We start from the raw sequence: 25059 nt of genomic DNA, 5'->3' as shown, positions 1-25059 counted from the left end.
AAAGCGCAGATGGGCAATGACATGCATATCCTCACAGTCTGATTTCTTGCCCACATTTGAGAAGAAGTGAAAGAGTGGTGAAGGAGAACAGGCATGCAGTGATGTGCACAAGGTTTCCAATGCACGAAAGGATCACACTAACATTTTAAGACATATACAAAGGTTCCCCTGCATACATGTAAATACCCATAGTCCCTGACCCAATTAGTCTGGTCTGATAACTGTGTCAGTGTGTTACTACCACTGGGTATTGAAGTCATGTACTGTAAAGTCTTACTCATGCATGTAAGGCCACAGCAACATCAGTGCTCAATGCTCATGTACTCCATCCCCCCAATTTTCTCTGTATACATGCAGAAAAAACCACAGTGTATTTGTATATGTATATGTATGTTTATATGTGAATCCGTGAACCGTATACCTGCAGTGCACACACACAGATACTAGGTGAATGGCCAAAAGAAAGAGACAAATAAATCACTAGAATTTCAGTCACCAAAAATGGAGTGTTTAACAATGCTCAAAAACACCCAATTCCAGTGAAGTGAATTAGCAAAAGTTTAACTAACAGCTAACAGCTAAGTTTCCTGCATAAAGACATCTGGTAAAATGAATGCCATGTACAGGTCTTCTGTTTATGTTCGATTGTTGAAACTTTAATTAAGTTGAAACTTCATCCCCAAAAGATGCTATATTATATGTAGTGTACAAGTGCTTATGTGTATGTTCTGTATGTACCCATGTGGGCTACAGGAAAACACTGTTTCCATCTCCATCATTATCTCCACAAGTCTCCTAGGAGACTTGTGGAGATGAGGCATGAGCAGACAGCCAAGCACACACATCAACAATGATTAGAGAAGCAGAGAGAGGCAGAGCGAACGACTTGCATACATTCTCTGCTTAGCAGAGTGTTTCTTTAAACTGTCACATGAAAGCCTTGCAACTTTGCAGAGTCAACTTTCAAGGAATTTTTAGAATACTGCTTTATTTTCACATTTTTCTGCATATATATATTTTTAATTCTAGGTGGATGAATTTCACGAGTTTTTAGCTATGCTTGTGCTGCATCTCAGGTCAGTCTGCTCCTTTGATCCAGAGTGAAATTTCTCAACAGCTGTTACCAATCATCCAAGGACTCCAGGGCAGTGAAGGACCAGGAGTAGGTCATCAATGGTCATTTTGAGGGAAAAAGCTACTAGACTGACATTTCATACAAACACTCACGTCTCCCTCAGAAGGACTTGTAGTAACGTATATGATGATTATCAGGCTTTTCATCAAATGTCAAGATGAAATTTTAATTTCAGTTCCCACTGAATAATCCCCAAATACCTGATAAAATAATGGAATTCCAGTATACCATTTCCTTACACATTGTGCACTAATGTGTGCGTGTATGATATCTAGACGGTGGTCCACTGGAAATTATTTGGTATGGTGACCAAGTCCAGTCAGTCTGTGAGGACCTGTGGTTACTGGGATTCTCTTATTTGTTCCTTGACAGCTGTCTATGTTTCACTTTATCAAGTCTACATGTAAATCTGTTTTGGGTTTATGGTAGCCTAGCCTTTTCCAGCCGCTGACTGGGGTTGTTGTCTGTGGTTCTGGAATGATACTATTGACATTTCTGGTTACTGCTAAGATGTTATTTTTGGACTTACACACTGCAAAAATGTATGTGCGTGTGTGTGTGTGTGTGTTTATGAGATAGAATGTGTAAGGACCCATGTGTAAGGAGCAGTAAGGACCCCAAAAAATCTGTCCCTGAGCCTATCACAGAGTTGTTATTCCTGTGCCTTGGAACACCTTGAAAACAGAGGACCCTCTGAGAAAACCCACGCAACTCAGGATCCTTTTTCATATCTGTATTAAATGCTATATAAATCTCAAGATCACAAATCCTGGGAGCAGATTAATGACCTGCTTTTAGCAAAAGTAAATGTCAACGCCCTAAAATCATAGTCATTGTAAAGACTGCACCTGCTTCATGTTTGCATGGCCATTGTGAACCTTTTAGCACATAGCTTTAACCACTATGATCTCCAGCAGAGTCTCACAGAGCTGCTAGCATGATTGTTGACCTTTAGTTAAAAAAGAAAAGGAAAATAAAAAACGATCCTTTCTAAGAATATATAAATAATCAGTGAGGTTGAAACCCAAGCAGCAGCAGCTTCCTTGTGAGGTGAAGCCAGTCTTAAAAAATGTCAGCCTCCAGCTGGACTGTAACAGCATAGTGGATATACTGCTAAGACATTTATCACCTTCCATACCCTGTGGGTTAAACAGTAAGACAAGTAGCAAATATCCTCAATTATATATCCATATGAAGTTTAATGATCCTGCAAGCAAAACCTTGGGAAATTCCTCTGGTTGTTTATGCTACTCGCATAACTGTTATGGCAGGTTATTAGTCACACAAAACCTGAAATATTACAGATTTTGCTTTCTTGTTCTGGATTCCAAGGTAGAAACAAGCTTTGGAAGTAAAGCTGCTCAGTGAATCCAACCAAGTAGAAATGTCAGTCTTAGCCCCCAGCTGTGGTGGTAGACAGTTGACTGGCACATTAAGGCCCGTTATAGTTGGAGCTCCAAAAGAGCTCGCTACAAGGCCTGTGTCTGGTGGGTCGACAAATAAAAGGATTTAAACGTCCCTAGTGAGACTAAATTTAATTTTCTGAGGATCCCAGGCTGAAAATTTTAACAAGCATCACACCATGGGAATATAAAAGCATCACTTTCATTTCTTTTTCATAATTGATGAAGCCTTTCAAGTACATTAAACACAGGTTCTTCGAGTATTTCAGCAACGGGCCAAGTTATTTCATGTGGATGTGAATCAGAAGGCAATATTTTGTATGTGACAACCTTGCTATGCTACACAGGAATCAATACTTTATTTCTCAGAAAAATAACCCTCTTTATTGATTGGACTCAAAGTAAAATGATCTTTACGATCCTTTTGAACCGTACTCCCTCACTCAAGCCACTGAGAGCTGAGGAATTTCATAGCAGAACTGTGGGAGCTTCAAAGCCTTAAATCCATTTTCTCCGTGTGTAAAGGTTCATAAGGAGCTGGGCGAGATGGCAGCAGGTAGAATGAGAGTGACAAAGAGAGCACGATAAAATTAAAGCCGCGGACAAAAGGCTTTTGTGCGTTTCTGCAGTGGTAAACCAGTGCTGAAAAGGATGTCACCAGTATCTCCTGGACAGCCACTTTCACACCCACACACACACACACAAAAGTATAAGCATACACAAGCACAGGGACACAAAAATAGACACATGCATACAGACAGCTCAGTCTGCATTTTCTGTTGCCTCCTGCAGTCACACATACTTACTTACACACGCACACACACACTTGTTGTCTCGTTTGTCTTTCTGGGCCACTGAGGAGAGAGAGAGGGGAGAAGACAGGGAAAAAGAGCTGCTGGCTTGCTGAGTGTGAGTCATGGACAGGCTGACTGTCCTCAGGCCTCGATACACCATCTGCACCCCCCACTACCTCTACACCCTCATCACACAGCTCAATGCTCCACAGCACCGGACACACACAAATATGAATACATGCAGAGACAGACAGACATGGATTCAAATGAAAGAAACAAATGCCCACATCTGACACATATCTGGAAGGACTCACAACCTTGCTAAATCTGGGCCATGCACTACTAAAACACCAAAACTCTCATTTATATATTAATAATCATCCAATCTGATGCATGTGGATCTAGAAATAAAAAGAAAATCATCTCAGCTTTATACTGGAAAAATATCAAATATTTTAAAAATGACATTTTTATGTAAAAGTACACATTTGGACAATTCTTTCCATACTAACACACACAGGAAAAAAAGACCACTGAGCACTGAATCCCTGCAGGTTAACTGGGATCTACCATGATTCTTTGCAGAATTCATTATGGAAACCTGACACTAGCCCACAGGAAAGGCGCAAATGTGGCTCTGCTGCATCCATCTGGCCATGCGTATTTGTGTTAGTGTGTGAGCGCGAGCGCATGAATGAGCACGTTCTCGAGGAATCAATGAAAAAGATCTTTTTCATTAGAGTAACAGTAAGCTGCTTCGGCATTGACCCCCTCTGTATTTTCAGCCGCACCATAATACATCCCCCGACTCTGCTTTCAAGTACCACAAGCTAAAAACTGTATTTAAGAAGTCTTATTTTTTATTCAATGAGGTTATTAATGTTACACATCACAACAGATAGAAAACATTAGTCCAAAAAAGAGGACTGTGGAATAATAAGTATTAATAATATTAAGTAATGGCAAATATTTTTACAGTCAAAATGGCATGATCACCGGCATGTCTGTCTGTCAAAATGTAACATCGCAGACTCGAAGCACAAAAGGTCAGGTTATAAAAAAAGGACACACTCGTACACACATGCAGCACAAACTGACGAGCAACTTTATCTAACAGCTCCTCGCCTGAGGAGCGCCACTACAAAATACAACTTGTTCCATTTAGCATAGCTTCTTCCTACTTTACAAAGTATCAGTCCATGTATCCTTCAGGTGTTGTGGTGCATGGGTGCAAACCAACTTCATCTGTGTGTCTGAGTCTGTATTTGATTAAGGTATGATCAAATAATGGCATCATATAAAGCACTTGTCATTGGACAGAATATCTGCTGACAAAAAATGAACTGGATAACAACTTTATACAACAAAGTATAATTACAAAGAAAGGGCAGGAGTGCACTGAAGGAACACCAAACTAGTTGTGTTCACTTTTCCTGCTCACAGATCTTGCTCCGAAGTGTATAATTAGGGCTGAAATGATTATTTTTTAAAGAAATGTTTAACTGACTGATAACACCACCGCCTCTTCTGACTAATCAAGAAAAACGTCACTCACGGTTTTCCAGAGCCCTAAGTGGCGTATTGAGAGTGCCTTTTTTGAGAAACCAATTAAAAACCCACCACATATTCCTAATCCTCATGTTTATGCAAGTGAAATCCTCAAACAACATTTTTTTTCTTTAACTGACTGGAGTTAATCAGTTATCAATATGGTTTGAATATCATTTCTGTAAACTAATTATTGAAGGCCTAAACTCACTGAACTGTATTTGACCAGAGACAGTATAAAAATGAAAACTAAAAAATCTTAGGTTGCCCATCAGTTGATGAATGACTGATGTTTATGGGCTCAGTCACTCATTTTGGGACATAATGAATTAAAAATTAAGGCTGTTTTGTAGATTTTGCTTGTTCTGTGTTTTAAAATAGACAATTATCTCTGCTATGAAACCGCACGCTCATTTCTTAATGAGGGTCAATTTAAAGTCTTTAGCCAATGATTCAGTTCAATTCAATTTAATTCCATTTTTTTTGTATATATTGCCAAACTATAACAATATTCACTTCAATGAGCATGCATTTTCACAGTATGATCTGCTTTTCCTTATCACATCCATTTTTAAATTTTTTTGCAACCACAATGGCGATGGTGAGTCTTCAGAAACCAGTGGGTGACATTACTGTAGATGCATCCATCTTTACAACTGTCTATGATTTGGAGTCATTTTCCAGTGCAGTGGGCAAATCTCACTTCAAGGCCCTCTTGCTCAGTTGTACTGGGCCTTTCCAGCGTATTACATGGTTATCTTCAGCAAATGCATGTTGGCCATAGTTTATCTGAAGATTATAGCTCTACAGTAGAAAATTACATTTGCTGATGAAAAGTCTAGAGGAAGTGAATTTTTGAGTTAAGATTGTTTTACCAACATTTATTTCAAAGAAATCCTAGCTTATCATAGTGCTGGTTGGCTGTTTTTTTAAACTGGGAAGTTTTTAAATATAAAATAGAATAATTTAGCCTCATATTGTAAAAAGGTATAGTTGATAATCTCTTAAAACTGCAACGAAAAAAATGGTATAGATAATGGATAGGTGAAGTTTGACCTTGCAGGTATTAGTAATTTATGAATAGAATGATTTGGGTCTTTCTGTTTGGCTTTTCCTGATAAATTAGAAGCAAAGTGAAAGCCAAAATGCTAGTGAAAAGACTTTCAAGACCTGAAAACTTAAAATCTACTCATAAGGATGTTTTTTTACTGAGCTATAAAGCCAGCTCGCCCATCCAACTGGTACCTACTGAAGCCACTTTGTTCCAAGGTTACGGTGGGCAACACTACTGGCTGGGCAGCTTTCCATTAACATTCCCTTTACTATTACGATTTGCAAGAGGGCCAAATACAAAGAGTGTACTAGCATGGTTTGATAAACACGTTAATCTCCTTAGCGCGGCTTCAAGCTCCGTTCCGTGGAAGGTTTCGTGCACAGAAAAGACAGACCGTCTGTCTGGCTTGCTGTGCTGTGTCCAGCCACATTCTTCATGTTAGGAATAATTCTCTTTCCACTTGACTGCCTCTCATGTTTGCTACAGTAATCCATTCAGTGATGTCTGTATAGGGGTGCCCAACTGTGCACGATCCTCCCCACATCCAATCATCCTTTCTCCTCCTTCTTGCTTACCTTCCAGAAGCAATGTTTCCTAAATCTGCTTCTTCTGGTAAATGCAAGCGCATCTGCCTGATCTCAAATGTAAGAATTTGTTATGTGGTTTGTTTATTTGGAGGTATAAGAATTTGTGGTTTTGTCAGTTGTTGCTATTGGCAAGTACTCTTAAACCTGTGTTTGAACTTGACTTTACGGCATCCTTATAGCTTTTGAATGCTTTGAAGGATGATTTTTATAGCTAGTAACAAGAGCAAATTCTCTGTGTGTAATGGCTGGCAACCTCAAACAGTTATTCAACTTCAAGAAAAGCTAGTATTGCCTGTGGTTGTTTTGTTTTCTGAGTCTCATCCCCATCTCAAGGGAAACTTGATTTAGCAAATCCCAATCCATTCATTCAGCTCTTTCAGCTGCAGCCTCTTCGACTCCTTTGAAACACAGAGGATGTGCGTGCTGAAACCAGAGGTAACCTGGGGTTTTTAATTTCTCTCCCTGCTCTATTTAACATCCGTTTCTTTTCTTGTCTGTTCTTTTCTCAGTGAGGGCTGCTGAGCTAACACTGTGGGTAGTTTGTGTATGCAGGAAGTGGAAAAAAAAAGATTCCCCCTGCTGAGTTTGTATTCTGCCAGACTTTCACCTAGTCCTCAATTCCATATCCAGGATCTCTAAACCACTTTATCATTTCTCAAAAGTCATAAAACTCTGTTCACCTATCGCTGCCTACTTTTCTTCAGTGTCTCTTTGAGAAGAGTCCTCCCTTCTCTAGTACAATCTGTGATTTTACAATGGTGTCTCTTGTCTTCACGCTTCACTATAACATCCTCTCGTTCTGCATGGCCTTGTAGTAGTGCTCCTGCTCAGCATGGCTTCGGGCGGACACAGACGGCCGACGGGGCAGGGTGGAAGTGCGGGACAATAACTGGTTGTGGCCATCTATCAGTAAGTCAGGGTGGGGAGGTGGAGGAAGCATGCTGGAGCAAGACTGGTGAGGAGGTAGAGGCATGGAAGAGGGATGCGGTGGTGGAGGCAAGGGCGAAGAGGATGGGTGTGGGTGTGGAGGCATTTGGGAAGAAGAGGGGTGAGGAGGGGGAGGCATTTGAGAGGAAGATGGGAGGGGTGGTGGAGACATCTGAGAGGATGGGTGAGGAGGTGGAGGCATATGAGAGGAGGTGGGGTGAATGGGAGGCGGAGGCATTGGGGAGGAGCTTGGTGGTGGAGGGGGAGGCAAGGGAGAGGAAGATGGTTGAGGAAGCGGTGGTGGGATAGGGGATGACGACAGCTGAGGTGGGGGCGGAAGAGGGGATGAGGAGGTGGGAAAAGGTGGGGGAGGCAGATCAGCTCCTCCTTCGGCACTGCAGCTGACCGAGGAGGAGCACAGGGAGTCTGATTTCACTGGGAGTGTCCTGTAGTCCCGGTAATGACTGACATTGTCTTGTCGCTGCAGCGCGGCACGGTGTTTGTCACCTGTCGGGTCAGCGGCCATCATGTTGCCACTGATGGTGTTTCTCCATTCCCACGGCTTGCCATTAGTGGCCGACACACGCACCACCGGATGGTGAGGGGCATGAGCGTCGATTGTGACGATGCTCCCGCTGCCAGCGATGCTCCCTGGGTTGCTCCCAGTGCAGCTGTCTCGATCAGATGGTATCCGGTAGTATGGTGACTCTGAGCAGTTGGAGCCAGGACCAGAGGAGGAGCCGCCTTCTGATGTCTTAGTGGAAGGAGTAGTAGGTCCTTGACCCTGCTGCTTTGACATGGCTACGACCTGCAAGAAAGAGACAAAAATCTCATGATAATCCATATATAAGAGCAGCTGCAAATAAATTACTCAACAACTATCCAGGAAGAGGGACATTTTTTGGCGTGGACATGGCAGAGCATGATAATAACCTATTATATACCTCTAAAATATTTTCAGAAGATTTAACTCTAGTTATAATTAGCATTTGAAGTCTTATGAGACTGATTTATGTTGGAAACTAATCAGTGAAATTGCTCCCACCAGTGTTGTTTTGATTATACCAGCAAAAATAAATCATAGATGTGTAGTTTACACAGCATATGGCAGCTGTTAAATCTCCGTTCCTGTCTAAACTGAATTGGCTACATGCCACGTGACAATAAAGTATGAAAAATTATGGCTAAAGATAATATCGTTGTGATCGTTTTTAGGCTTTCATTTTCTAATTTCTACCTCACCTGTGTGACTCTTTGCTGGCTGGGAGGCTGGTTGGGCTGCGTGTTGGGCACACGGGGAGTCGACACGGCAATGGGCCCTGTTCCAGGCTCTTTTAGTCCTCCTCCCTCTGTGAGTGACAACCACTTTGCCCGTGTCTTGGCACTCTTAGGGGAAACAGGAGGTGGCCGAGAGGCCTCCTCAGGGATGTGAACAAGTGGGGGTGCCACCACCATCCTGGCTCCAGTCGGTGTGGTGGTATTGGCTTGCACTGTGGGATAAAGAGAAGACGGCATTTGTTGGTCGCCCCCTTCCCCTGCAGCTGTGCCTCCTTCACCTCCTCCATCTCCTCCCTCTTCCTCATCTCGTGAGCTCTGGCTACGGAGCTCCATCGAGCGCTGCTTCCACTCTGACACCAGCTGCCGAGACCTTTGTGGGTCGAAGGGCACGTGGAACGTCATGTGACGCTGGGTGGTGACTGGCTCCTCTGAGGGTGAGATGGGGCTGTTGCCGTTTGCAACTCGAGGCAAGGTGTTGCTGAAGGTTACCATGGTTTCCTTGCCCATGGGACGACTGGTCGCCAGAAGCTCCACATCAGCGCTTGCTCGTTTGAGGGAGGCCAGGGATGCCTTCTCCCTCCTCACCTTACTCCGTGCTCCAGATCCCAACCCCAGCTCCTCCCTGCTTTCAGACACCCTGGGAGTCTTCCTGTACAAGGAGTCATGGCTCCTCTGACTCAACACCCTCAGGCCATCCTTCTGCTGTGCTGAAGCTAGTCTCTGTAAAGACGGAGCATCTTCTTCCGAGGCTTTGAAGTTTCCCACTGCGTACACAGCCTAACAAGGGACAGAGGGACAAAGGAGAAATAAATGAGGAAATAGAACCACTCAGGGTGTTAAATAAAGACTAGAGCATGAAATTGTGTTTTCTTTAATCATTAGGAGGGAAAATTTAGATTTTCATATTAGTGGAGAGAGTTTGCGTGAATAGACATCTCTCTTTCCTGCTATTCTCCTGAGGTCAGCGTGAATCCCTCTCTAACCCCTCTCTTCATCCTTTAATGACAAGGAGAAAAACTCCCCCTCTTGAAAAGTGAAAGACGAGAGAGACAGAGAAGGCGAGGAGGAGGGGAGCGTGGAAAATGGAAACGACAAGTTTTCTTAAAACGAAGTGTGAAATTGTTCCAGAAAATTCTTATCGGATTATTCATTCCCTCTCCCTTCCCTCCGTAATAGAAAAGGCTATATATAGGCTGCCAGTAAAAAAAAAAAATGCTCGGAGAGAAATATATGGAAGCCACACAGGGAGGAGAGGTGATGAAAGAAAGAAGCGTTTGTTAGCACATGCTGTGATACTGTTAGAATAATACAATGGGACAGTTCAGTCGCAGCAAAACAACTAAACCACGTTAATAAGAAAATCTATTTATGTGCATTTTGTCATTCCCACCCTGCTGCATATTGATGGTTAACTACTCCTCACAGACAAACAAATCCCTGAATGGATCCAAACACATGCTGATGCTTAATTCACAAACATAGGCCTAAAATAGAAGATTTGTAGACATCTTCATTAATTCAGATTTCTTTTTAGAAAGTTCTATTATTAGATATAAAGCAATTGGGGAAAAAAGCAGGAGCAAACATTTTTGTGCACTTTGTTGAACTAACCAAGTAGACTCCAATGCCAGCTCCTATCACGTATCCCACGTACACGTCTATAGGGTGACTGCGGTGTTGAGTTATCTGCGTCAGGCCAGCGAGGCCTGCTGCCATGCAGAAAGCAAAGACGAGCATCGGCTTCAGCAGCTTAGTAGTGCTGTTGATGCTGGCGTTGAAATACATCTGCAGAGAGAAACAAACACACACAGCATATCAGCAAAGAGCAGACGTTTGAGACATATGAAGCCCGGGATTAAGATTAAAAGGCATTACGATAATTTTACCTCAGGTGCACATAGACAATTACTTTACAGTGTGTAGTGCAAATGTAGATTGCATTACCCGGTTAATAATAAAACAATATGCTAGTTAGAAGAGATATCAACACCAAACTCATATCTGTTTATTAGATATTAAGCCAAAGTCTGGAGCTTAGCCTAACATAAATGGAGAAACAGCTCTCCAGGCTGCATTCTTAAAGACGAATAATTTGCCCATTACCTCCAAGAGTTAACTCCAGGACTGAAAAATGAAGCCAACCAGGATGTGCCAGTTAAAGCTGGATGCAACAGCCAGTTAAATAGCCACAAGCTGTCTGTTTGGCACCACTTAAGCTGAACTGAGCATGTGTGCATTGTTGCTACCTTTTGAATTCAATTACCTGACAATTAATATGGCTGGCTATGCTGTAAATTGTATTAACAGGCTAATTAAATACTAGGTGCTCCTTGGACCATTCTGTTCAAATACGGTCACTTTTGCAAATACAGTCTATAATCAACACTTAAAAAGTTTTTCAGTCTTATCTGTACAGTTAAGATACTGAAATGTTAAAAAAGTATTTTTAAAGATACAGGCTTTTCCTCCTTTAATCCCCCTTTGTACTAAGAAAAGCTAAAGTAAAGCGGATATAGATTCTCATTTTTATATAACAATTATTCCAAAGACATCCATTATACAATAGCACTTGTTTCCTGTGCAGCTCGAAGCATTCTCTTTAATATAACTCATATTGTCTTGAAAAAGGGAAATGAACTTATTTTGATCTTATTTGTATATTTCTTTTTTAGCTCATGTGGTAAAGTAGTTTCGAATTCAAATGTCTTGGCAGTAAAGCAAAGTCGATGAGTGAGAAAGTCAGGCTGTGAAAGGGGGAAAATATATTTACAGTTACTGGCCGTTCGCATTCTCTGCATGCACACCATATTTCGATTATATAAAACGGAGGACAGCTGAGTGACAGAATGCAGGCTTTGCAAAAAATTTCCTTTCTAACAAGCTTGTCTATCTAGTGCTGTGCATAAAAATCCTGCTTTTCTTGATGCAAGAGGGAAAATCTGTCAGCCTGGAGAGATGCGAGTTATTTTCGATGCAGATTTTCTCGGCACTTCTTGAACCAACTATCTGCCTTTTGTGGAGAAATTTTCTTAGGTATTTTCTTTATTTGATTTCATTTAAATTTAGCAGAAAAGTTTTTTTATACTGAACACAATAAATACATGAATGTCTAAATTTGCTGGACAGGTATGACCAGAACTGAAAAAAAAATGACCTGGCATCAGCGCGAAGATCCGACAACATGTTGTAGTGCTAACAAACCCAACAGCTGCTTTTCTCCAGCTCCCCTGCCTTATCTTGTCAGAAATCTGTCCAGTGAGCTTTAATGAGCTCATACAGGGCTCACTGAGGCAGCAGTGATATGGCCAGTAGCTTGCAATAGCCATTGGTGGAGGAGTGTGTGTGTGGGAGGGTGTTACCTCGTGGAAAAATGACAGTGCTACTTTGCCGTACAGTTCACATACTGCTGCAGTCAGTGCCAGATTGCAGAACGGCAAAAAAATCCACTAGAACGTAACAATGAACCCCCAAACCTGACCTCAATCTGACAGTTACAGTTATTTTTTATTTGAGTCAGATGTGAGCCCAGCCTGAGGATAATATGCAATCTGAAAATCTATGAACTATGTATCAAATGGCAGTTAATTCCAGTTGAAAGTTGCTGATATGGTTGTAGATCATACAAGTTGTATGATGCCAGCAGCAATGTTTGTTATGAATTAGTGGAAGTTCTGGATAGTTATCATGAAACAAATTTAATTGTTGTTCTAGGACAAAGATACAAAATGTTAATGTATCATTCAGGCTTTAGAAAAAGTATCAAACTAAACATGGTTACCTTGCATATAGTTTTTCTCCTGTTTTAAAGTTCTAATGAATCAGCTATTCATAAAAAAAAGCATCAAATGAACCACACGCATATTCACAAGCAAACAAACATCATGCAGATACACAACACTTAAGCAAACACATGCGGCAATTAAGGCGAAGGGAGTGCTTACAGAGATATATACGGCAGCGAAGCCAGAGAGCGTTGCATGCTGGGATGGGAATGTTTTCCTAAAGGGAGAAAAAGGGAGAGTTAGAAGCGGAAGAGTAAAGACAAAAAAAGAATTCGATTCCTGTTTTCATAAAGGGCTTTGTGTATTCTGAGAGCGTTTATTGCCTCTTGAATAAACCTGAATAAAACTGTCGCGGCTGCTCTTGTTATGCCCGGATTGCATTTGACATTAAAATCTGTGTGTCTGCCCGACTGAGAGTTGTCAGACTGAGTGTGTGTCCTTGGATGTGAACATTAATAAACACAAAGAGAATACCACTGGGCATTAGTGGGAACATTAAAGGGAGAGTGATTGAATTGAGGTCAGAAATGTTATTTAATTTAATTTTTTTTAAAATGAAAGAAATCTTGTGTTTGCTCTTAACTTCTGCTGTTGTGTTATCGTTTCCCATTTTTTTCAGGCTAAATTCAAGGATTATTCTTTAAAGGCCATGTTTTCTTTTAGACCTGGAGTCTGAATACACTTTGGCTGGCCTAAAGGTCTATTTTATGAATAGATTTCAGTCATATTGCCCTCCAGGCACAGAGCCCTGGACACCATTCAAACATGCAGGTCAACACTGGACACTCCATAGAACTCCAGCACAGGCCTGTCAAATTTCCTTCTGTTTCTGTCTGTGAATATTGCGATCACTTCTCAAAGTAAGAGAAAAAAATGTAGACACACTGCCCATTTTGGATACATCAATCCACATGCAAGAGTCTCTGTGGTATTTCCAGCACATAGAAACCACCCAGCCAAGTTTCTGCCAGAGCAATTTACTGATCTATAGATTCCTCTCTGAACAACCCTTTCACTTTCACGGCCAACAGGATGAAAGTACAGAAAAAAATCCCATTACGTTGTACAAATTTTGCTCTGGGTGTGTCATTGTTGCTGCTTTGGGAGGTAAAGGACATGAAACTGCTCACTGTCAAAGCAAATGTCGGTTGTAATGTTAGCAAGCTATATAACAGCGATCCACTGGTAGTTAGTTTCAGTTGGAGTCGGCGTTACAGGGCAGTAGTGGCAAGCCAGTAATACTGTTAGATTATTAAAAATGTTATGACTAATCTAATCAGGCCTTATTTCTGTGTCAGTGTAAATGACTGAGCATTGGTAATCTGTGCTGGTGAGATTTTTCCACTGTTCTTGTGAGCAGGTTTAGTATTTTCACACACAAATAATTGAGAAGCAGTGGAAAAAAAACACACATCTTGCCCTCCGGGTGGGCATGCCTATAATGACGTGATGTTAGGTGAAAAGGATGAATTTGAGGATCAAGGCTGGAACTATATTTAGGTTAAGATGATGTTAGTTTTGGCAAAAACTGCAAGCGTTTTATAGAACATGTCTTGCTAATCCTTTAGACACTGAGGTGAGTAGCAAGTAGAATGCATTGTGTCAATAAGAGTCACGGCAAGTAAAGCAGTGCTAACATATGCACTTGTACTACAAGGATTATCCCTGTATCAACTCTATTTAGCTATAATCTTTCCTGTGTGTGTGTGTGCTTAGTGCCTCTCATACCCATAGATCGGAGCTTATTTGTCTAGCCTATGTCTGCTTGTTAGAAAACTGCACTGCAAAAGAGCATTTACAAAACCCAAACTTAGTCAGAGCACCTGCGAGGAAGATTCTGCAGCTGAGTGGCAGGTCTTCTTATACAAATAAACATTTGGCTTTACTATCAAGTATGCCATTAAAAAGAAAATCCTTATTATTTTAAGCAACCATTTCTATCTATTTTTATCTTTTTAACCCCTCAATAAGTTGTCATTAGTCCTTGTCTGCTATACTCCTGCAAGACAGTGATGTTTCACCCTATTCAGTAAAATCTGCAACATTATTGTCATAATACATTGGGTTACATTTTCTGATTAAGGATGTATAGTTATGAGCTGCATCCAACTGCAGGCATGTTGACAATAAACTAGGTAGCACAACGTTGTCTTATTCTTATTACAAGGCAACAGACCATGGAGCCAGAGCGCTGACAAGACAGGTAAGACTCTGTACAAGTGCACTGATGATTTACTTTAACGACTTCATTAAATCTGTTTGTCTTATTAGCGTTTATGTTGTTTTTATATGTGCAATGATGCAAATTTTGATTTTAAGCAGATGGAGACATTCGGTGTTTATTCTCCTTTAGTTATAAATGAATGCCTTACCGAGCTGACATAATAGCATACTGGTCTTTGCCCATGCAGATGTCCTGTGTGATGTAGGCATTGTTGTCACATGACACTCCCGGGGCCGTGTAATTAGGCTGGCAGACAGTAAGGAAGAAAGGGGCGTGGTAGCCAGTAGCTAACTGGATGACATCTGTCACCAGGGCTGTTGCCAGGAGACCGAATACATGAACACCTGAGGGAGAGAGGTAAAGGGAAGAGATAGTAAGGCAACCTTAGTAAATGAACTAAAAGCCTCTGGTGGTTTCCGGACATTGAGATGTTCATTTATGAATGTGTACAGTTGCGCAAACTACGCTTAATTTGCTCCGACCTTAAGTGACACCAAAAGCCTTCAGTTTGTCACATTTTGAAGCTTTCCCGCAGACAGAGAAATTTAACAAGGTGAATTAATTACTGTTTTCACTTCAAAGCTCAAAGTCAGCCTCAAGATATTTCCTGTAGAGTATGATATCATGCCTTTTTCATTTTAAGCCACCCTTCATTTAATGCATGTAATTAGCTTATTTCTCTACTCTAAAACAGGGATAAAGTTGCAGGCTGAGAAAGATGAATAATTTGTCAGAGCCAAAACTGATATTCATCTTAAGAACAACAGAATTTTGCTCTAACTTTGTGGTTTGCATAAAGGACAGAATTTAACCTACGCATCTTCCATTGGCCTCAGTTTGATAAACTGTTCATTGTATTAATATGACTATTTTATTTTATTTTGCTTGTTTGGGTAGTGACAATACAAAAAAACTAGAAAAACAGAGTTCTCACGTGTCCTCAGAGATGCCCATCAATAATTTGTCCTGAACTATTACACCATGTAACTAAGTGTGCTCTGAATAACAGTGTGGCCTTAACTCCTGCAAGCAGCCCAAACGCTCTGAAGGACTGGCAGTTATACACACCGACGAATCGCACGGTCCTGCGTAGGAAGGAGTTGAAGCTGCAGCCTCCAGCATTTATGCTGCCTTCTGACTTTGGACAAGTCTTCAGTTTGGACTGCATGCAGTACATCAAGCCTTCCCCCATCATAATCTGCAGACAGAGGGAGAGAAAAAAAAAGGAGAATAAAAGATATGGAGTCTTTCTTCGTTACACTTCAAACGACTACGAGAGTAAATGAAAAAGAAAAAGATTTGAAAAGTTTGAATCTATCATTGTCAGATACAAGATATTGTGATCGATGAGAAACAATGCATTGTAGAGCGAATGGCGCAAAGGTGCTATTGAACAGTGATCACTTTCAGTCGGAATGATAGGTGAGTTTTGGAGAGGTCTGCTGAAGGATTAGGAATGTGTGCGTCTGGGTGCGAGTGTGCATATTGATTGGAGGGCCTGTGGCGTGTTCGATGATGTGCATGGGAATGTCAGGTATATATTTAGTGTCTACATTTATCTTGCTTTGTGAGTGTTTGACAAGCTGTACATTTGTGTGATCTATGCATTTGTCTATATGCACAAGTGTATCTGCGGGATGTTTATGTGGAGCACTCACAAACCCTCAAAGCTTCAGACATATAATAGGTCACTGAATCTGTGACAGGATTATGTTCTGGTAGAGCTAATCAACACTTTCATATAAGGAGTTCATTAAATGTTAATTAAATGCTCAGTGGAAAACCTAAATATAATTATTACTCAAACTTTTAGGTTCATTTAACATGTTGTTTTAGTTCAGCCTGTGTAAATCATGCTCTAATAAGTTTTCAATCAATTTTCAAATTAAAACAATCCCAAAATACCAATAGAAACTGGATGTCTGGAAACAGGGCAGCACAGTATTACTATAACAAGTCAAATTATATTACATAATATCTAAATATGGATAAACTTGTGGCAGAAAAATATTTTTAATTACAAAAAGGTTTTACAGAACTGCTCGTTAACACAAACATCTAATCAAACCACCACATGGCAAATAAAAGCATTGAGCAATGCATTTACATGTGTACACGTGGTCTAGACCAGCGGTCCCCAACCCCCGGGCCTCGGACCAGTACCGGTCCGTGAGTCGTTTGGTACTGGGCCGTGAAAGTTGAGGCTCAGGTGTGAAATGTATAGTTTTCAGGGTTATTTTGTTATCGTTTTTATCGTTTACTCGGTTTTCCTTGGTCTTTTCACGTGTGTTATGAATAAATTTTCTTTTTTTCGGTACCGGTACTAGTTTTATTTCGTTGTATTCATCCGCGACACCTTAAAGGCCGGTCCGTGAAAATATTGTCGGGCATAAACCGGTCCGTGGCGCAAAAAAGGTTGGGGAACGCTGGTCTAGACAACCTGCTTGACTTCAAACTGAGAACTCAGAATGAGGAAGAAAGGTTATTAAAATGTCTCGTGGCGTGGTTTCTGATGCCAGATGAGTATTTGATCAACTGAAGGGATTTTCCTGCACAAACATCTTTAGGGTTTACAGATAATGATCCAAAAAAGAGAAAATTTCCAGTGAAGGGAAGTTCTTTGAACAATAATCCCTTGTTGATGTCAGAAGACAGAGGAGAATGGACAGACTGTTTTGAGCTAATTGGAAGACAACAGTAGCTCAAATAATGTGAATATGTCAAACCTTGAAGGAGACGAGCTACAGCAACAGAAGACCAGTTACCACTCGCATCAACTAAAAACAAAAAACTGAGGCTACTATTCACCCAGGCTCGCTAAAATCGGACATTGCCTGGTCTGATGAGTCTCAGTTTCTGCTGTGTTACACATTTGGTTGTAATTTGATGTAAATAATGTGAAAGCATGGATCTTTCCTTTCTCAGCAGTTCAGACAGTGTATCCATTATTTTTAATTAAAACAGGACCATGTATAACATTAAGATAAATGTTGCCATTTGCACCTGAAAAGCTAATTAATATCTGCAGTCTCTTGGCAGAAGATCACAAAAATGTCACATAAAAAGAAAACATAAAACACACAAAACATTCACACACCCATAACCACCAAGCAAGAAGCAAAATCAATCAAAATGCCTCCACAGTCACCAGATACACACACAGTCTCCAGTAGAGCACTTTTGTGATGCGGTGGAGTTTATCATAGATGTGCAGCTGCTACGTGATACTATCATTTCAGCATGGACCAATTTCTCTGAAGAATGTTTCCAGCATCTTATTGAATCTATGTTATTAAGAACTACGGTCAGTTCTAAAGGCAGAAGGGGCTCAACCCGGTACTAGAGAGGTGTACCTAACGAAGTGTCTGGTGGGTGTAAGCAGGAAGTACTGCACAGATTGTAGATAGTCATTGCACTGAATGCCATAGACATATATGCTTAATAGAAGTCAATTTTAACCTATTTATTAGGTATGACTAATATAGAATAATTTATTAAAGTATAGCACGTAACATTGTGGTGTGATGGATGGATGGATGGATGGATGGATGGATGGATGGATGGATGGATGGATGGATATTTTTATACACAATCCAATGGAGTAACTCTGGGACTCGGTAACACAGGAAACTAGCACCCCAAATGATCCTCACATGTGTGTCATATAGACTTACAGAAGCTCCAGGTCCAGCAAAGGCCAAACTCAGCAGCATCAACAGAGGGATGAGCTCATCGCCTGTCTCCACATAGGGCATGGAGAGGTCGCGGTCATGGCAACGGAAGCCCACCATCGCCGGGGACAAAACATCTGTCAGCTCCAGGAAGTAAAGGGACACCAAGGAGGATAGGACGATGGGGAGCTGGATATGCATGCACGCACACAAACACACACACAAATGCGACCAAGGACATAGCAAAGAGTGACTCGCAGATAATATTTGCTTGGAAAAAAGTGATTCATCCAATGTTTCATCTTCAGTACAAACAAATACACACTTTCAAACACATACAAAAGGGCAAGTTATACCCGTCTTGCTTGCTTTACAACAGATGTCAGATGCCTCCAAATGCAATCAACACAAGGCACTCACTACTGGTATCATTGTACAGAAAAAGGAATGATTCAGTAGGGACTAATTCAATAAATGCAGTGAGAAATGTCAAACAAGCATCTGTATTTTAAAAAGGTGACTCATTCATGCATCTGATCTAGCGACACATACCTCTACAAAATAAAAGCATGGCAACAGTGTCATGCTGTCTTTTGGTGGTTTCTTCTTGGCTTTGTTTTTGGGAGATGTCATCTTGGGATGGGACCAGTCACAGCCTGTTGGGATAACAGATTGCAAAGAGATGTCAGAGTGGAGTTTCAGAGCAGGTTCATGGATTTCCACCATCAATCATCAATCTAAAGCTTCAAAAAGATGTTTCAAAAGTCTGCCAGGCCCTGACTTATGAATGAAACAGCAGGTCAAAAAGTTGTCAAAGGCTGGTTGGTGCTGCAAAGTTTTCTGTATGAACTAGAAAGCATTAGAGTGTTAGAGTAATAATAAAACTAATAAAAAACACAGACATTAAAGATATTCTAAGCAATTATGGTATAACGTTGCTTTAGCAATTCAGTAATACTACAGAAACATTTAATAATTCAGTCTAATTTTTTGCACACTTAATATCCAAAGTTGTTATTTTGACTTTGTCTGAATACACGTTGTAAATGGGCTGGTTCTTACATAGTGCTTTTAAAATCAAAACAACAGTCGCCTCAAGGCACTTTATATTGTAAGGTAAAGATCTTACAGTAATAGAGAGAAAACCCCAACAATCTGACCACTCCATATGAGCAAGCACTTGTTGACAGTGGGAAGGAAAAACTCCCTTCCCAGTGTCAGGAAGAAACCTCAGACAGAACCAGGCTCAGGGAGGGGTGGCCATCTGGCTCGACCAGTTGCAGGAGGAAGGCAAGACAAAACAGACACTGTGCAAGAGAGCCAGAGCTTAATAATACCTAATGATTAAATGCAAGGTGGTGTATGTTCACATACACACAAGCACTTTTTTTCTATGCTGAAGTACTTTCTGTCTAACACTTGCACACCAATGGATACATCAGGAATAACTTGGGGTTCAGCATCTTGCCTAAAGGTACTTTGGCAGACAGGAGCAGCCAGGGTTTGAACCACCGATCTTCTGATTAGCATGACTGCTATCCCTCCTTAGCTGCAGCCACCCAAAAATGCAGGGAGACAACAAAACACACAAGACTGTCATATTTTGAAAAGTGTTTTTTATGTCACTAGGAAAATAAACAAATGGGGGAAAAGAATTAGAAAGAATTAGAATGAACTGATTAACTGAAAAAAGCCTCTCCTAAAAGAAGCCCAGTTACCATTTACTCAGGTGCTTAGTATTTAGAATAATTCTACATACCTGTTACATTTCAAATTAATCTTCCCCCACAAAATTATAGACGTGCATATATAGAGATATCTCCTTCCATCAGTAACCTGCAGGCAGTCAAAAGGCGTCAGAGACAAGCCAACGCCAAAGGCAGGAATGGAAAACTAAACAGAGTTAAATATTCACAGCTCTCTCTACAGAACCCCATTCCCCCCCCCCCCGATAAGAGCCTGTCCCCTCTTTCTCTGTCCTCTACCCAATTCTCCCTTTCCCTCCCTCTCAATCTTCCCTCTCTCCTGGCTCTGCTTGTCCCATTTTGCTTATCTCTCCTTTTCAATCGGTTTCATTTCCCTACCACATTACTAACACTTTCCTCTTGACCTCTTTTCTTTGTGAGTAGTTCTTTTTATACCAACATTCCTGTTCCTATATGTTACTTTGCCTTTGTTTTATCCATATTTATCTTCATTACAATCCATGCACTGACTAATATGATGAATGTGGAGATTTGGCCTGTGGCCACTTGCTCAGTGGCCCGATATGCAAATCTACTGCACCTTGTGTCAAAGGCCTGCTGACCCAACTGAATGGATTTATGCTTTCCCAAATGAGTTTCAGTGGAGCGCTTTGGTCTTTAATGAAGGTATGAACATTTTGTACTTGTAATATCCTTCTTCGTCACAGAAATAGTCCACTTTAAAAGAGAAGGCCCAAAGGTTTTTGTGAAGCTTGAATCCAAAAATACCATCCACATCACCCTTCAACAAACTCACGTTTTCTGAAAGCTGTCATGGCCTCTGTAAGTCTTTCTACCTCTGTCACCTTCTACATCTCAGTACTTCTGCTGAGCTCTTGTTTGTTTCTGTCTTGCTGGTCTCTCTTGTATCATTTCTCAGCATATCCCCATCTCTGCCTTTTCACCCTTCATTTCACGTTTCACCACCTGTCCCTCTTTCTGCACACCTCTCTCGTTCCCATTTTTAATCTCCTCCCTCTTTTATTTTTTTCTGTTTCTCTCGAAACAGAGGAGGGGGGGGGGGGGGGGGGGGCTGACCCTGAGGCAATGTAAGGCGCAAAGAATCAAAGACTTCCACAGTCTAATTTCCATGACCGCTAGAAATGTATTGGAAACGAGAGAAGAGGACAAGATAAGCACAGATCAAAGAAAAAAAATATTTCAAAAAAAGCCAAATGTGTGTGTGTGTCTCTGTGTGTGAGTGTGTGTATTTGTATGTCTGGTGGTGAGGGTAGGAAGGGGGTGAAGATCATAGAAGGGGGGATATTGGGATGGATGGATTTCAGTGTCGCTAAAAGCAGCTTAGGAAGACGCTGGGGTCTGGGTCTCACTCGCCCAGCAGCTTGGTCTCAGTGACCTACTCCAGTCAGCACTTAAACCGCACCCCAACTCACATTACACACACAACCATGCACTGAATGAGCTTCTTGACTGAAGAAATGGGGGTCGTTTATCTATTACACCAGCATTCGTCCTCTGAGGCGCATCTTTTATGTGTGTGTGCGTGTGTGTGTGTGTGTGTGTGCTGCACTGTTTGTAGTTTGAGCTGCTATGCTTGTGCTTGCAAAGTGTCTGAGTGTGTTTATAGTTTAAGCGATTTGTGTACATCTTGTCTGTGTGTATGTCTGTGAATGAAGTGGGTTGTATAGCCCATGGCATGCAGAAACAGTCTGTCAGGCACTGAGGAAAATATATGACTCAGGGAGCATCAGCACAGGGGTGGGGTTAAAGATAGTGAGCTAATGTATGGATGGGTGACTAATTAAAGGATAAACCTACAGTACTGACAAGGTCTTGGGTGACTATAAAATCCTCCAGGGCAGCTACTATGGTATATTTGTAAAAGCTCTTGGAGAACTGAGCTTAATTCTTCTAAAAAAAGACATCCTGTCGTTGTTTGTTTGATAGAAAAGAGTGCTGGCTGACAATTTGAATTAGCTGAGAATGAACTTATTGTTTTGTCTTTGTGTCTTTTGTCTAGATTGGCCATTACAGTCTCCCAGAGCCCAGGTTGGCATCTTCACATCTCATTTTGATGAACATTTAGCCAACTGGCTATGCAATGAGATTTGCTAAAAACATATCTAAAACAATTAACTGGTTAGTGATCAGATCAAATTTATTTTCTATCTACTGACTGATAAATAATCACTCACGCACTGTAATATAACCTACTTCTATACTACAAAATAGAACAGTATAGAGCAGTCATCCTGTAGCATTCATGAGATGAGGGATTTTTTGATGGGGATTAAATTGAATCAAATGGGAACAAAAACAAAAAATCAAAGCCAGCAATTTATTTCTCAAAAGGGAATTTTTTTTCACATACTTCACAGCATCAGCCACAACATGAGACCACCTGCCTATTACTGTACACACCACCTTTGTGCTGCCAGAAAATGTCAGACCCATCAGGGCATGTACTCTTGACCGCTGAGAGTTTCTTGTGATGTCTGGTATCAGAACATTGGCGGTGGATTTCTGTGGGTTGCGGGAATTGGAATGTGATCTGGGGAGTTTGCAGGCTGGGTTGGTGCTTTGGGCTCTTAGTACTGTTCCTTGGGCTGTTTTTGAGCAGCTTTTGCAGTTGCCGAAGGGTACTGCTCTGCTAAGGGAGGCTGCTGCCATTGGGGAGTGCCTTTGCAGGTAAGGGGGTTTGAGGTTAATTGAAGGGGCTGGCACATGCCAAAGAAAGACAAATCAGAAGCAGGATCCAGTTCTAAGCAAAGCAAAATGATTTTAAACCACTTCATCATCAGTGGTCTTAGAGTAATGGCTGATCCGTGTATGTCTGCTGTCCCTAAGTCCCTATAGTTACTACACTATTATTCAGAGTAGAAGAGTACAGGACAGTACAGAATAATAAAGTGAAATAGATTTGTGGTGTCTCCCTACTCGTTATTCATGCATAGTTTTCAAAAAAATGAACTTGGAAATTAATTAATGAGATGAATATGAAGTGGAGAACCACAGCTCACCAGTTTTCTATTCACTGTATTCATGGATTCAGCAATAAAGTTGCTGTGTTGGCTAATGTAAAGCCATGTGCACTGCAGGGCCCTTAAACAGACATATGCAAAGCGCAAATAGCGCTTTGCATATGGTCAGTTTAAGGGTCAGTTTAACTCACCTGCTTTTACAGCGAAAGAAACAGCCGTCCTTTAAATGTAGCTTTATCTTAATAATATAAATTGAGATGGGTGTAAACGGTGATACTGATTTCATTTTTCATGGATAGGAATCATGTGTTTTTTGATTAAAAAAAAAAGGGGAAAAAAAGCTTTCATTTGTTTTAGATCATCTATTGAAGGCTCTAGTAACCAGAATCTGATTAAACACTATATTAAAATGACCACTGGGCAGTTACTCCTCCACAAGCAGAAATCAGCAGATTGCGTATGATATCATCAACGATGGAAACGTGAAAACCATGTGCTAATTTTTCTTCTGTCGCCTCTCAGCTCCTGCCAACAGGAGAAGCATATAGGTTCCTGAGCTTTCTTTGGGTTGCGTACGGGAGAAGAGAACCTCTATACTACCGGACAGCACTCACCTCTGTCCCGGGGGCTCCGCGAATTCACCGAATCCCGTCGCCCCCTTCCCCCTCGGCGTGGTCGTGCGTGCTGCTCCAGTTTTGCGGTGCACCGTCCCTTTAATCCATCTCCAGAGTCACCCCGAAATCCAAAACCTTCACTAATATTTAGAGAGAGCTCCGCCGTGAGGCTATTCTGGGATCATAGGAGGTTGGAGGAATGATGGAAGTAAGTGAGGAGACCTACAGAGAAGGAGCAGGGATGGCGAAAGAGAAGAGAGAGAGAGAGAGAGGAGGGTTGCTGATGGTGGAAAGTCCAATTTGCCGCACTTGCTGGTAACGCGTTCCTTTCCTTTAAATTTCCTGGCTTTGAATAAAGTGAGAGATTCACGTGCGTCCACCCGGTTCCTCCCCTTTATTTGCCCATACAGGTTCCCCCTTTCCTACAAAATACAAAACAGTAACAAGTAAGAAATTCCCCCCAAAAATTAAAAAAATTAAATCTGATTTTAAATGCACAGCATCCGTCACACGGTTTTCGGGTTACGCAGTCAGCCTCACAGAGCGCACATACACACACAAAGGCGTGGGGGGAGAGCAGGGGTGTGGAGGAGGGGAGGTGGGGGTACAGGGGGAGGAGAATCATGGTGTGTGCGCTTACCATGGGGGGAGGAGACAGTCTGGTCCACACACTTGCTTCTATCTCCGCTGAATTCCTGTTACGGGGCTACCGCCGTGAGGCGACCAAGACAAAGGGGTATATTTTGGTATGTGTACGTGTGCAGTGTGTGAGAGGAGCACACGAAACTTGCGCATGTGTGCGTAAAAGTGAGGGGGCGGTTTGGGAGATAACCTCTAATCTATTAGAACGAGAACGTTTCACAAACAAATATGATTAAGGCTCAGCATCAGCTACGCCCCGCGCTTCTGTAAATGCCATCAGAGTCATTTGTTGGCCCTGAGATTTTTCGGTCATCGCCCAAGGATTGTGGCTCAGTTGTGTCCGCCTTTGTTTACTCTAAAGGGTGTGGCAGGCGGATGACCACCGTGGTGCATTTAAATTCCCCTGAAGGAACCGGTGCGGTGAGGACCGTGAACACGCGCTCACGCACTTTGTGATAGCTCTACCGACACCTCTGGTTTACTGACTCATCATGAATGACATTGCGGCAATTAACATCAAAGACTCGGCTGTGCGCACACACGTGCGTGCATGTGTTGTGTCGGTGGCACACGTGCTTGCAAAAGATGCTCTCTAAGAGATCTGTAGTCTTCTGCTCTCACGGTTATCAGTTCTCAGTGGAAGTGAAAACTGAACTTAACCATCCACACCCACAGCACCCACACACCTTTCCTAATTTAAAGAAAAAAAATAT

General features: G+C 41.6%; 1 protein-coding gene across 1 annotated transcript; it reads right to left on the bottom strand.

Moving 5' to 3' along the window:
• Nucleotides 1-4170: 4170 nt before the first annotated feature.
• On the bottom strand, nt 4171-24263 carry LOC146646723 (phospholipid phosphatase-related protein type 3-like). The gene is made up of 9 exons (XM_085391284.1): nt 23705-24263; nt 18956-19059; nt 18407-18592; nt 15801-15930; nt 14881-15076; nt 12668-12725; nt 10338-10511; nt 8691-9503; nt 4171-8256 (listed from the first exon to the last, which is right to left on the bottom strand). Exons 2-9 carry the CDS (start codon nt 19034-19036, stop codon nt 7303-7305), a joined length of 2592 nt encoding a protein of 863 aa, XP_085247410.1. The 5' UTR covers nt 19037-19059; nt 23705-24263; the 3' UTR covers nt 4171-7302.
• Between the last annotated feature and the right edge of the window lie 796 nt (nt 24264-25059).

Source organism: Rhamphochromis longiceps, linkage group LG19 (assembly GCF_057381845.1).
Source record: "Rhamphochromis longiceps isolate RC_006_pf linkage group LG19, R_longiceps_female_GT1.1, whole genome shotgun sequence".
Classification (NCBI taxonomy): Eukaryota; Metazoa; Chordata; class Actinopteri; order Cichliformes; family Cichlidae; genus Rhamphochromis; species Rhamphochromis longiceps.
The sequence above is the reverse complement of the archived record's forward strand: the minus strand, read 5'-3'. Positions and strand labels throughout refer to the sequence as shown.

Excerpts from the sequence above, each read along its gene's own strand:
- LOC146646723 (XM_085391284.1), bottom strand. The coding sequence starts at position 19,036 with ATGACATCTCCCAAAAACAAAGCCAAGAAGAAACCACCAAAAGACAGC. Across the intron at positions 15,077-15,800 it reads CAGGACCGTGCGATTCGTCG|GTGTTCATGTATTCGGTCTC; the intron begins GTGTGTATAACT and ends TCTCTCCCTCAG. Across the intron at positions 8,257-8,690 it reads GCCAGCAAAGAGTCACACAG|GTCGTAGCCATGTCAAAGCA; the intron begins GTGAGGTAGAAA and ends TCTTTCTTGCAG.